The sequence below is a fragment of the Podarcis muralis genome, chromosome 2 (genome assembly GCF_964188315.1).
Source record: "Podarcis muralis chromosome 2, rPodMur119.hap1.1, whole genome shotgun sequence".
NCBI classification, from domain to species: Eukaryota; Metazoa; Chordata; class Lepidosauria; order Squamata; family Lacertidae; genus Podarcis; species Podarcis muralis.
The window spans coordinates 30,769,022-30,782,141 of record NC_135656.1 but is presented as its reverse complement, the minus strand read 5'-3'; the positions used below and the strand labels follow the sequence as shown (position 1 = coordinate 30,782,141).

The window sequence follows — 13,120 nt, the reverse complement described above, 5'->3', positions numbered from 1 at the left end:
GGCCCTGCGGAAAGATGTCAAGTCCCACAGGGCCCTAGCCTCTTGTGACAGAGCGTTCCACCAGATCAGGGCCACAGCCGAAAAAGCCCTGGCTCTGGTTGAGGCCAGCCTAACCTCCCTGTGGCCTGGGACCTCCAAGATGTTTTAGTTTGAAGACCGTAAGGTCCTCTGTGGGACATACGAGGAGATGCAGTCCCGTAGGCACGAGGGTCCTAAGCTGTATAGGGCTTTAAAGGTTAAAACCAGCATCTTAAACCTGATCCTGTACTCCACCGGGAGCCAGTGCAGCTGGTATAGCACCGGGTGAATGTGATCCTGCGGCGAGGACCCTGTAAGGAGTCTTACTGCTGCATTCAGCACCCGCTGGAGAGAATGTTTTTCCAGCAGGCTGCCTCCTACAACATCCAGCCAACTTATAACATTTGGACATGAACATCAGAGCTCCAGAGATGCACTGTCTGCAATCACCAATATTCTTTGCTGTTGAACCTCTGGAGAAAGCAGCATTAAAAGCCTGGCCACTCCGAATGCCAGCAGGGAGCCAAAGTGAGAAAGCAGGAATTCCAAGCAAGATAGCTAGACACACTTAAACCCAGCTGGGTTCTGAAGAGCATTCACGCAGTTCAGCCTTCCACACTGATGCTTGCCAATGCTTCACATGACCACCCCACAGCCTGGGGTGCCCTTTGACAACACACGAAAGGACTCACCTTGACGTAGCAGTAATAGTGCCCCGCATGGCAGCTGTATCCTGAATGTACTAGCACAGCATAGAGGCCATACATGACAGGGTCACCGTTGCTCTGAGACATGTAGGGGCGGATATTGAGGAACTCAGGGTAGCCGACATCCTGCAAGGGAAAAGGGAAAGCATCCATGGGTCAAGAAGGAACTTAGCATATGAAGTGTAAGTATTGATTTTTGAATTTATACTCTCAAAAATTATATAATGAATGTTTAAAGGTTAATCAGGTTTTGGTTTATATTACAAGTGAATGTATGTAAATACACCAAAATCTTGAGGAAGAATTTCCTGAAGAAAGAAATTAAATATTGTAGCTTAATCTAAGAAGAAATGGACTGTAAGTATAGACTTTCAGATATTATTTAGAAATTTTGTTTCAAACACTAATAAGTTTTGGTTTATGCCACCAGTGAATGTTTATAAATATATCAAAACCGTGAAAGAGAATTTACTGAAGAAGCCCGGGACTCTTCATGGGTGAAACAGGGGACAAACGCCAGCACCCCGTCTAACTCTTGTGCGTAACATCACCGACACTTGGTTTGATCAAACTTATCCTCGTTGATATCTACAGGAGCCTGGCTAAAGGAACATTTAAAGACTGTATCTTCCTTTTGGACACAATTTGAATGATGTTTCTGTTTGTGGCTTCTGTAGTAGATCTTGTACATAGCTCTCTCAATTTTTGGATTATTAATACAAGATTTAGAAAGTATAATGGTTTTTTAGTGTTTTGCGTGCCACTTATGTGCTGCTTACTTTATACCGGTCTACTACAAGAATGGGCAGCATAGGTTCGTTTCTTCAGTACTTGTATAACCCTTAAAAGGCTTGGCATGAGGTCAGAAAGACAGCAGCCACGAGCGCTTCTCCAAACCCTCTTCCAGAGGAGAAGGGACGTCTTTGTTCCCCCTCCCCGCTTTCCAGATCGCCACGTACCTTGGAGATCTTGCCCCCGCTGAAGTTGGCGAAGCGCTTGAGCGAGATGGTGAGGACGTTGGATGCCCGGTGAATGGTGAAGCGCTTGGTGGCTGGCACCTTCTTCTTGCACCTGGCACAGAGAAGAGGAAATATCAGCACACTCTGGCTCCTCGTTGCAAGGCTCAGTGAAAACGGGGGATGCCCTGAGAACTCCCCTCCTGCTATGCAGCTGCACAACTGCCCCCTCGTGAGACCGGCGGGTGGGGAAGGCTATTAAGTCTTTCCCTGCATATGAAGCTAGCATCTTCTGCCCTGCAGGTGGCCTTGAAACCATCAGGGAAATGGCTTGGTTTCAAGTACAGTGGTACCTCGGGTTAAGAACTTAATTCGTTCTGGAGGTCCGTTCTTAACCTGAAACTGTTCTTAACCGGAGGTACTACTTTAGCTAATGGGGCCACACAATTTCTGTTCTCATCCTGAAGCAAAGTTCTTAACCCAAGGTCCTATTTCTGGGTTAGTGGAGTCTGTAACCTGAAGCGTCTGTTAACCTGAAGCATCTGTAACCCGAGGTACCACTGTAGAAGGCAGAGGCATCAAATAAATAAATAAAGAACACCACACACTGTGAAGATACATACCCAAACTTCTCTTCTGCTTCGTTATTCCCACCACCAACCCAATTCATCACTTTGGAAATAGCTAAGAGGTGAGCCTAGTCCCCTCCCTTTTCTTTTTCCTACAGATTTTTTTTTAAGCATGAGTCAGCAGTTACTGAAGCTGCGGAGCAGAACATATTTGCCTGACCTCCTAAGTTAGCACTTCCATTCTAGAAATATGCTTCTGTTTTTTAAAAAATAATAAATAAATAAAGGCGTCATTATGCAAAAGAAAAGGTGCCAAACAGGAGAGATGGATAGGTCAAGAGGAAGGCAACTCACTTGGCACACATGTAGGCATTCTCTCCACTTAGCACGTCAGCCTTTACAAACAACTCTAATGCCCGCACGATGTTGGCAGTCTGCTGTAATCAAACAGAAGAGGGACATTCATACAGAAATCACACCAAAGCTCAGGTTATAACTACACTCAGGTGAGCTCTGAAAAGAGCAGCTGGGGAAACCCAGACAGATGGGCAGCATATAAACAATAAAATTGTTGTTGTTGTCATTAGATTAATTATTATTATTATTATTATTATTATTATTATTATTATTATTAATGATGTCTCTTTAGTTCTTTACCTCGGTCCTGCATACCTGAAGGAGCGTCTCCACCCCCATCGTTCAGCCCGGACACTGAGATCCAGCACCGAGGGCCTTCTGGGGTTCCCTCATTGCGAGAAGTGAGGTTACAGGGAATCAGACAGAGGGCCTTCTCGGTAGTGGTGCCCGCCCTGTGGAACGCCCTCCCTTCAGATGTGAAGGAAATAAGCAGCTATCCTATCTTTAAAAGACATCTGAAGGCAGCCCTGTTTAGGGAAGCTTTTAATATTTAATGCTGTATTGTTTTTAACACTCGATTGGGAGCCGCCCAGAGTGGCTGGGGAAGCTCAGCCAGATGGGCGGGGTATAAATAATAAATTAGTATTATTATTATTTAGGAAGTGGTTTCATTCACCCACTACCGCCCCGGCTACTGTTATCTTAGCTTAGATGGGATGCCCTTTTCTCTTCCTGCCCAGTGCATGGAGAACCTCTGTCCCTCCAGATATTGTGGGACTACAACTCCCATCATCCCTCACAATTGGCCATGTTGGTTGGGGAGTCCATCAACATCTGGAGGGCCACAGGTTCCCCACCCCACCCCACCATTATTATCATTTTCTATACATCAGCCGTGCACAGGCTACCGAGTACCTATATGCCACTTGCTCGCTACACTTCAGTGCGTACTAAATGCCTCCCTACATGCAGCACTTGTGTATAAGTAGGAAAGCACTGTGAATCCGCTCATATTTGCAAATCCCCTGCCAGCTTAGGTCCCTCTTTAGGCCTACCATGGAAAAGAAATAAAAGGTGAAAGCGTTGATTTTAACACTGGCATACCCTGATCTCCAAAGCCACATCCAGGAAGGGGTCGTAAGTGTCCGAAACACTCTTGCACACCGAGCATTTCACTGCAAAGAAAGCAGAACAGTTGCTTGCCTACTCTTCATGGCCTCAGCTGCCCGCCAAGGTCATATTTCACAACGGGACTTCCGAGACATCAACGCTTCCACCTCGGCAGCTAGCACGGGAAGCAGCTAAACCAGCACGGGAAGCAGCTAAATCCCCCGATTCCCAATATCCTCTTCAAAACCTGGGCAGAGGCCAAAGGAAGCCCGCAGGAAACTCTCACGGTATTGGGACATCAGCAGCTGTGTGCGCCCACAAGTCAGGTGGGCATTGCAGAAACGCAGCTGGGCAATGAAGGAAAAGCTGGAGTTGTAGAGCTATCACTAGGACTTGGTCAACGCTTCAAGCATAAAGGGCGTGAAAGGTACCGGGCTAAAGCTGTGCTCACCACGAGATCGGAGGTAGCCGCCAAAGATCTGGTGCACCAATGTGGTAGCCTGGGTCTGGCGGTCCAGCCTGGGAAGAAAAGCAGCCCAGGGTTAGGAAGAGAGTGGAGAACACCTTCAGGAAGCAATATGGGGCCTCAATAGTGGCAGGGACACAGAAGCAGCCCTTAGGACTTTCCTCCCTAGGGAGGATTACTAGCTTTTGCTTCCTTGGGCAAAGGAGAAGCAGCCACCATTAGCTGAGTGGTGACTTACCCAGCATGCCCCCCCCTTTCCCCCACCCACATTCCACCTGTGAAGGTTCATGCTTCCAAGAAGCTGCTTGCACAACAGGGGAAGGTGGCAAGATCTCATCCTGCCCATCTCTTTGCAACCAAGTGAAAGGTACGGCCCTGACCCTCCCCCCCCCCCCGAGACAGGGAGCTGTGCGTACTTGGTGTAACCATTGAGGCAGGCCTTCTGCATGGCATCAATGGTGTAGCGCAGGAACTCGTGAGCATCCTCTTGGCTGCCAAAGCGGAAGTGACGAGCAATCTCTGCCAGACGGAGGAAAAGGACTCTGAAGTTTGGCTTCCTATGCCCTCCCAGCGCAGGTCAAGCTCATGCCAAGGTAACAGGCATCGCTGACACTTGACCGGGGCACAGGAATTACATGAAGTTTATTAGCATGCGCACGCGCACACACACACAAAACCCCAAACCATTCTAGATTCTGCAGAATGCTGAACTAAGCAAAATGCTGATGAGGACAGCATATAGTGCATTTCAATCTCCCTTTCGTAGTTTCTTAAATACCAGCAACCTCAGTTGGATGGTTAAAAGAAACAAAAGGAGCGCCAAAAATACCTCTAATCTATTTATGTATTTATTTATCTGCACGCCCAGCTGCCACGTCTTCAGACTTAGCTCCACAATGGGGTGATCTGCGCACCTGGCTTTTTCATGTGCAGTGCAGTGTATGGCATGTGTACACACACACACACACACACACACACACACACACTCTACAGTCAACACTTCAAACAAAGAGATCTTTGGCCCCTTTTCCCTGTATGTACTGGTGAGATGCATCACAACGGCACTGTACAGCCTCATCAAAACAAAGCTCCCTCAGCTGCTTACTTTTGAGATCTCGGATGAAGGACACCGGCTTGATGGCATTGCCACTGTTGGCGAAAGCCTGTATCATGTGATTCTGCATAACGCACATCATGCAGAAGCCTCCCTGGTGGCCTGCAAGAGAAGAGATCAGGAATGAATTCATGTAAAGGCTGCACAAAGGTCTGGCGGAGCAACTCTCACAGAGCCAGAAAACCCATGAGAAGAGCTCAGCCTAGGAGAAGGGCATTTTGGCAGCCATTACTAAATAAATAACCTGCTGGCCAATGGCGACAAAGGAAAAGAAAGAGAAAAGTGGGCATTGAGGGCCAAGTTCTTGCTTCATGATTAACCATCTGCAGAAGTAGCTGCATACGCATCAAGAAAAAAGTTGCCTCTTCTCTGCTGGAGGCAATTTAAGGTGACAAGGAAAGCTACTCACTGATATAATCAATGCACAAATTGGAGTGCAGAGCCTGCACTTACCTGTAGGCTAGGGGTGGGGAACATGTGGGGCCACAGATGCTGTTGGGCTCCCACCTCCCACCACCCCTGACCATGCTAGCTGGGGCTGATGGGATTAGGAGCCCAACATTATTTGGAGGGGCACAGGATCCCCATCACTTGTGCAGGCATCTCCTCCATGGTCACAGCATCAACAACCCCTTGCTAGAATAGCTTACATGAACAGATCACTGTTAGATGCAGGGAATAGCCTCCTAGCCCCATTGCATGCACATAATAAAGTACTCAGAAATGCAGTCCACTTGGCTGAGATGTTCAGGGAACCAAAACGCTACAGCCATGTGTGAGATTTCTCAAGCCTGAACAAGCAGGCAAGTAGGTACCAAAGCAAAATTTGCCGTAATCCAAATAGTTCCTCCTCATCCCTCCCCTTTTTTTGGGAGGGACATCTTTTGTCCACCTGCCTCCCTCCATTCAGGTCCACTCCCCTAACTAGGAGTCAGCGTTCCTCTAACAAGGATGAGTCGGGTGCTTAGAGCAGCAGTTCTCGTGCAACCAAGTGCTGGCTCTGCTCCTTTGCAGCTGTTAGCACAGCCTCCCAGGCCCTGACTGCAAGGATGAGTGCACAGGGCTGCAAGGGAACTGCCAGCTGCAGAACTGTGGAGGGGACAAGGCGCACTGCCTGCTATTTGACCTTGGATCCACACACCATCTTTTCCCATTCCCACCAGCACCATGTTTCAAGCAGAACCCCCTCCTCAAGCTCACATAACAATGCAACCCCTTTCTTGTGGCTGGGCACAATACAGCCCCCTCTTGTCACAAGGGGTGCCCCAAGACTTTGACAACATGAGAAAGAAGGGCCAAATAATGCTCCATCGTTCAAGCCCCTCTCTCCAAACACAGCCAAGTGGAAGCATATTTTTTGAACACTATAAATTCCCAGGAAGCGTTTTCTCATACAAGAAATCCATTCAAAAAGTAGGCTTCAAACCAAAATGTTTCAATTTCTCCCCTCGCTGAAACCCCGAGACAATTTCTGAAAAGAGGGGAACATGACGGAATAAGAAATTTTTTAGCCCTTGCATGGAGTAAATGTTCTTTCCAATGAAAAACATGCAGATTTGCAGCATAACAGAACATGATTTGTTTGTGGCTGTGAGAAAACCAAGACTCAGAAAGATGAGGGTCCAATTTCTCTTGTGCAGGATTTTGGAGTGGCTTCAAAGGGTTATAGTAACACTTAAGCTTCTGCACAGCAGCTTGAAGTGATCACAAGAACTTCACTTGGACTGTCTTTTTATAATTTGTATCCCAACCCTGAAAGGTAGTTTTGGGCATTATAAAAGTCATTTAAGAGATGGGGAGCATGAGGTTAAAAGGGAACAGCTTGACCAAAGGTCAGTTTATGGCACAGCAAAATCTGAACCAGAAACACTGCGATTCACAGTTCAGTTTCTTAGCCGTGGTGCTCCTGTTTTACTACCATTAAGGACTGAGCATTATGCATTGCTGTTCCTGGCCCATCTCTCATGAAAGCCTCAGCAGAGTGGCACTGAGATGAAAAGCAGGAGGCTGCTGAAGCCTTTGCTACCTGCAACTCTTAGGTGAGAAGAGACAGATGACACGCAAGCTTTGCCAAGGGGCACCAACCATTCCACATGCAACCAAACACCCCACACTCACAACTGCGGCTGTGCTCCTTGGAAAGCAGGTAATTGGCAAGAGGTGGGGTGTACGTCAGACACTGCAAGGTGGAGTTGAGGAAGCAGGTGTTGCCCAGGTTGTGGAGACCGGCTCCGACACGGTACACCCGCTCCCATTTCAGAGAGAGGTGCTCCACAGGGAAGAGGACCTTCTGCGGGGCTGGAACTCCATCTCCTCCCAAGGTGTGCTCACCGCCTGTCAGAGAGGAAGAAGAACAGGGGAAGTCAGCAAGGCCGGGTACACATGCACCCCCGTTCCCACAGAACCATTCCCCCCAGAATACGGGCACACCTTGCTTCCGGATGGGTCCCTCTTCAGAGCCCCTGTGTCGGCTGGGGTTTTCTGTCTTGGGGTTCAACAGAACGTATTTGCTCTTCAGCGTCTCCAGCTGGTAGGAGAAGCTTTTGGAGGCTGGTTCAAACTCGATCTTCTGCAGCAAAACCTTCTTGGCGGAAGCAGCCAACAGCTTGCCCAGTTCGCCATCGTCAGCAGAGTCCTTCCGCCCAGGCTTCAGGGCTTCTTTCAGCTTGTCCACTATGGGCATGGTGCATCACTTGTGGGTGGCAGAGGCCGCACTGCTAGCAAGGGGACTTTGCTCGGTGGGGCAGAGCTGGAAAAGAAAGCATTTGGCCCAATTTTTCCCCCACGAAGCCTCTCACACAAGCCCCTTACCTCTGCAGCCTACAAGGCTGACTATGACAAAAATTCTCCTTTGTTTACCCTCCTGCCTCCATCTCTATTCACAATACTCCTGTCTCCCCATTTGGGGCTGCAAGCACTTTTGGGGGCAGAAACCTGTCCTCTTTTTAATTTTCTAAAGGGTCATGAAACACCGAGAGCGCTATATAAAGCCGCCGCCACCACAAATTCAATTTCAAACACCATTTCCAGGGAATCTGCATTTAACTCAGAATGCTGCAACACCGTATTCTGTATTGGGCAAGCAGGGAGTGTGTCCACAAGTTCCATTTTCCCAAAGGTGGGATTAAGCAGCATGAATTTGTGAGAGCAGCTACACTCATGCTGTCTCCTTGCTACAAGAAAAACACAGGAAACTCTGAAAGCTGCATGGAAGGGGGGGGGGGTCACATGCCAGTGGTAGGCGAGACCAGAGGCAAAAGCAGGCAGAGCAGTAAACATACATTTTACCTGCATACAGTAGGCTAGTTTCAATATACAGGCTTCTCTATCCCAGGTAAACAAGAATCATTATCAGAGATCAAGGACACATTGCAGCCAAGGGGGGCGGGGGGGGGCGGGTGTGAAGCAGGGCAGGTAAGTCACATGGCCTGGGGATGGGAGTCCTGAGGCCTAGTTAGAGAATCTTGAATGGCCGCAAGTGAACCCCTGGGCCTGAAATCACACCCACCCACCTCCCACCCTATTATCTTTGCAGCAGCTAACAAACAGAGCTCATACATACATCAATTTTTTTTCTCCTCATGCAAGCTAGAAACTCACTTCTTTGAAAGTCTGATGGATTAAAAATTGCAAAATAAATACATCCCAAGTCTAGTCTAGTAGGCCTGCTTTTCTGCAATTCAATCAGTGTCAAAGCATGTTTCTAAATACAGTGGTACCTTGGGTTAAGTACTTAATTCGTTCCGGAGGTCCGTTCTTAAGCTGAAGCACCACTTTAGCTAATGGGGCCTCCCGCTGCCGCCATAGCACGATTTCTGTTCTCATCCTGAAGCAAAGTTCTTAACCCGAGGTACTATTTCTGGGTTAGCGGAGTCTGTAACCTGAAGCGTCTGTAACCTGAGGTACCACTGTACCATTATGCACCCCATTAGCATACCTCCCTTTTTTTGCTGGGCCCAACAATCTTCACTCCTCAACACGATGAAGACCTGCCTCCCAGAAGACAAACCAAGGACTTAAGAGCATTCACTGTGAAAGGTGCCCCTTAAAACTCTAACAAGGTGTCAAGCAGTAGCAGCATGGCTAGGTAGAATGAAGGATTTGCGGCCCAGGTTCATAGACACAAGTTGGCATAGGCTGGTTTTATTTCTATACAATGCAAATTTAACTTTGCAATGTCACGGGAGACAAATCAACCCATCCACATCACCCCAGATAAAATTCTTCCATTCATTTTCACTCTACCCCAGATGACCCCAAATCAGTTCCTCTTCAATTCAATTACCTCCAAAGTAGATCCTGCTCCAAATCAATTAATTTGCCCTTCAGCTACCTGTCCTGATTATCTCTCAAATCACCTCTATAGTCACTTCAAATTATTTTGGGCTGTGATCCAAGACTCGCATATCTGGAAGTAAGCCCCCCTGAACTAAATAGGGTTTACTTACAAGTACACCTGATTATAGGATTACACTGCTGTTTCTCCCACATAAACATCCTACCCAGTAACCCAGATCACCTGCTATTTAATTTCCCCTGAATCAATCACTAAGAAAAAAATTGTGCCCCGCATTCTATAGGCCACGCCCTAAAAAATGGCTCAGCTCTTGAAAGAGCCTGCAGTGAAATTGGGAACTGGTTTACAAAAGAGAAGATGGCATATTTAGTTTTTCTCCAACTGCTGGAACAATTTTAGCCACAAGATAGTTTGTAACAATCACCTTGAAGACCTATACAGTGGTACCTCGGAAGTTGAATGGTTTGACTTCCAAAACGTTCAGAAACCAAGGAATGGCTTCCGATTGGCTGCCAATCGGAAGCCGCGGAAGCCGTGTCAGATGTTAGGGTTCCAAAGAACATTTGCAAACCGGAACACTCACTTCCGGGTTTGCGGCGTTCAGGATCCAAAAGATTTGACTCGCAAGGTGTTCGGAATCCAAGGTACAGCTGTAATTGGAAGGCCTGAGATTTGCCACTTTCTCCAATAGGGAAGTCAGCACTACAATGTAAGGGAAAAAAGGATTACTCTGTCACCTAAGGAATGCCTGGACTGAACTCAGATTTGACTAGCAAACAGAAGAAGCAGAACACCCCAGATAGAAACCACAGGTGTCTCTCCTAACAGAGTAGAATTCAGAACATTGTTACCCATCTTGTAAGTGCCTTTGTAAAAAGACAAGTCTATATTTGGTTTTTCAAAAAGAGAGAGAGGCTTCCATCAACACAAGTCCTACTAAAACATCCTCCTATGCGTCCTATAAAGTACATATAGCGGCTCTTCATGCAAAAGGCGGCAACCATTCTGCCCAGCCCACAAAAAATAATAAAAAATACTTGCACTAGTAGCTAGCTCATTGTAGGGAGATTGCACTTTCTTCAGTTACTAGTGTGGAGGTTTCCTAAGGCATCCAGTGAGCATCTTCCACATGTTATGATGCTCATCTGAAGCTCCCATGACATCGAACCTTTCTACAACAGCTATTACGTTATTGGTTATCGCCTAAGAAGCCACTGGAGGCACCTACATGGTGTCGGGTCTCCCCCAGAGCAGCTGAAATTGGCCTACACAAGGATACTTCATTCCTAGCACCATTGTGCACCCAGCAGGATGGACATACCTGGCTAGTCCTTTCCATGCTTTTGATGAACATCACCTTAATCAACTCACCTAGTTGTGAACAGACCTGAGATCTACGGGTATAGTATGCAAATTTAATAATAAATAATAATAATGCCTTATACGACCAAGACTACCTCTTGCTTTGGAAGGGGACATAGGGAAAGTCATAGCCGGCAACTGACTAGTAGAGAATTGCTTTGTATGTGGGATAAAACCCTCACCTTTCATGGCAGGCCTCTGCTAACTCTTGCCAAAGCAGCAGCATCTAAATCAGCAGTCAAGGGCATTTATATAGGGTACAAATAGTAATGGAACAGCAAAGAGGCGAGAGAAGGGTGCTGCTGTGTGTGCCCTTGGGATTGAAGAGCAAGCGGGCAAAGCTGGTGCGTTGAGGAGATTTAACGGTTCCGCTCAGAGTAGCTATGTTGCACACATGCTCAGGGAAAGGAACCCTCAGCTCTTTGCATGGGGATGAGGAGCCTAGTGGAGATTCAGCAAGCCCACATCCCCAAAGGAACAGAGCGAATTAACAGGCCCCATTGAGTGGGTCAGAATGCCAGCAGAACAGGACGTAGCAGGAGGCAGAAGGAAAGGCTGCTTTATGGCCCAGATGTAGAAGAACGCCCCCCGCCCCCCACTTCATGATTTGTCTATCAAGGAGAGAACGAGAGCCCACCCCACCTTGCTCTCCATCGCCAGACCGTGCACAGGCCCCAGCCACCTTCGCCCAGCAAGCAGTGCCCGCGCACGCAGCATGAGCACCACACAGGCTGTTATCTCCATCCCCAACACCCGCGCGCGCCCCACAAGCTGAGCAGCAGCCGCCGCTTCCAAGGTGCCCCAGAACGCAATCGCCGCCTTGGTGCAAAGGGCACCCACACCCTTGCGCTTTCTCAAGGGCCCAAGAAGATCGTGCCCAGGGCCCCTCAGCCAAGAGCGGAGGAGTCCTTGGGGAAGAGATGGCAACCTCCTCAGCGCCCCGCCGCTCGCGCCTGGGCGGGGGGGGGGGGGCTGATCTATATGGGGCTTGTTTATGAGAACCCGGGGCTTGGGCGAAGGTGCGGGTCATCCCGGCCCAGAGAAACCGAGCGGCGGCGGCGGCGGCGGCAGCAGCGGGTTAATGAACTGGAGACGGAGGCACCAGGTTTGCTTCTGCAACGCAGCCCGGGCGTAGGGGAGGCAAGGCAAGGAGGGCACGAGGGTAGGCAAAGCCCCAGCCCACACCCACTCAGAACCCCGATCCACCCCATGGATTCACCTAGCCGCCGCCGCCCTACGCGCTTTCCTGCTCACCTCCTTACTAAATAGGGGGGGGGGGAGCTTGTCTCCGCTCCCCGCTCCCAAGACCCCCTCGCCATCCCCCTTCCCAGCCACACACTCACCATCCGGGGGACCCGCGTGCGCGCACATACACACACGTGTCCACGCCGCGTAGGAGAGCAGGAAAGAGCTCAGCTGGCGCTGCTGCTAGGCCGCTGCTGCTGGCGCTGCCGCCGCGCCGGGCCCAATCCTCGCCCCTAAAGGGGTGGAGAAAGCCGAGGAGCCCTGCCCGGTTTCCCTCTGACGCAACGGAGCCCGCCCTGCCGCCGCTTTCGGGAAGGCAGCGCCGCCTGCTGTAGCCCTCCCGGCATCGGCGAAGTCTTGGCTCTTGCGCTTGCTCGAATGCAGCTGCTACCTTTTGTCCGCTGCCAATATATATATATATTTAAGAAAAAGATATATGTGTGTTTGTTTTGCATAGATGTATGTGCAAAGATCAAAGGCGGGGCTGGGCACAGAGGATGGCGCGTGACTCCTGGAGGAGAAACGAATTAGGGACCCAAAAAGCGCAGTGTCCCGCAGAGACGGGGCGGGGGTAGCACTTCCTGCCACGTGCCTCGCAGGGGCAGAAAAATGAAATAAATTGGGGCGTGAATGTGAAGGGGTTTCTTCTGCGCGCGGTGCGTGGGTGGGTAGGTGGAACTCGTCAGTATTTTTGAGCTTTCCATGATTTATTTGTTAAAAAAAACAAAACATAAAACGTCACGGTAGATTTCTTTTTCCTGCCTTATGCTTAAGTTATTCTTCTCTGCGGGTTTTTATTGCCAGATTCTAAAATTAGAGGAAATGTAGAATTTTGGTTCAGGCTGACTAGCTAAGCCATTTGTTACGGTTTCCGGGACAAGGCAGGAACAGAGATTTGGACAGAGAAAAATATTAATAC

The 13,120-nt window shown here is 48.9% G+C and overlaps 1 protein-coding gene across 4 annotated transcripts in view; it reads right to left on the bottom strand.

Moving 5' to 3' along the window:
• Positions 1–12,452, bottom strand: part of USP36 (ubiquitin specific peptidase 36) — a 31,167-nt gene extending 18,715 nt beyond the window's left edge. Inside the window, exons 1-10 of one of the 4 annotated variants that reach the window (XM_028715220.2) lie at positions 12,300–12,452; positions 7,728–8,046; positions 7,416–7,631; positions 5,289–5,399; positions 4,600–4,702; positions 4,169–4,236; positions 3,712–3,782; positions 2,605–2,687; positions 1,685–1,796; positions 711–851 (exon numbers count right to left, since the gene is read on the bottom strand). In XM_028715220.2, coding sequence (XP_028571053.2) covers positions 711–851; positions 1,685–1,796; positions 2,605–2,687; positions 3,712–3,782; positions 4,169–4,236; positions 4,600–4,702; positions 5,289–5,399; positions 7,416–7,631; positions 7,728–7,980 — 1,158 coding nt within the window. In that variant the 5' untranslated portion in view covers positions 7,981–8,046; positions 12,300–12,452. Of the gene's footprint in view, positions 1–710; positions 852–1,684; positions 1,797–2,604; positions 2,688–3,711; positions 3,783–4,168; positions 4,237–4,599; positions 4,703–5,288; positions 5,400–7,415; positions 7,632–7,727; positions 8,047–10,177; positions 10,297–11,138; positions 11,164–12,299 lie in introns of those variants that run through there. The other 3 variants (XM_028715250.2, XM_077924110.1, XM_028715240.2) reach the window with 3 other exon arrangements.
• Between the last annotated feature and the right edge of the window lie 668 nt (positions 12,453–13,120).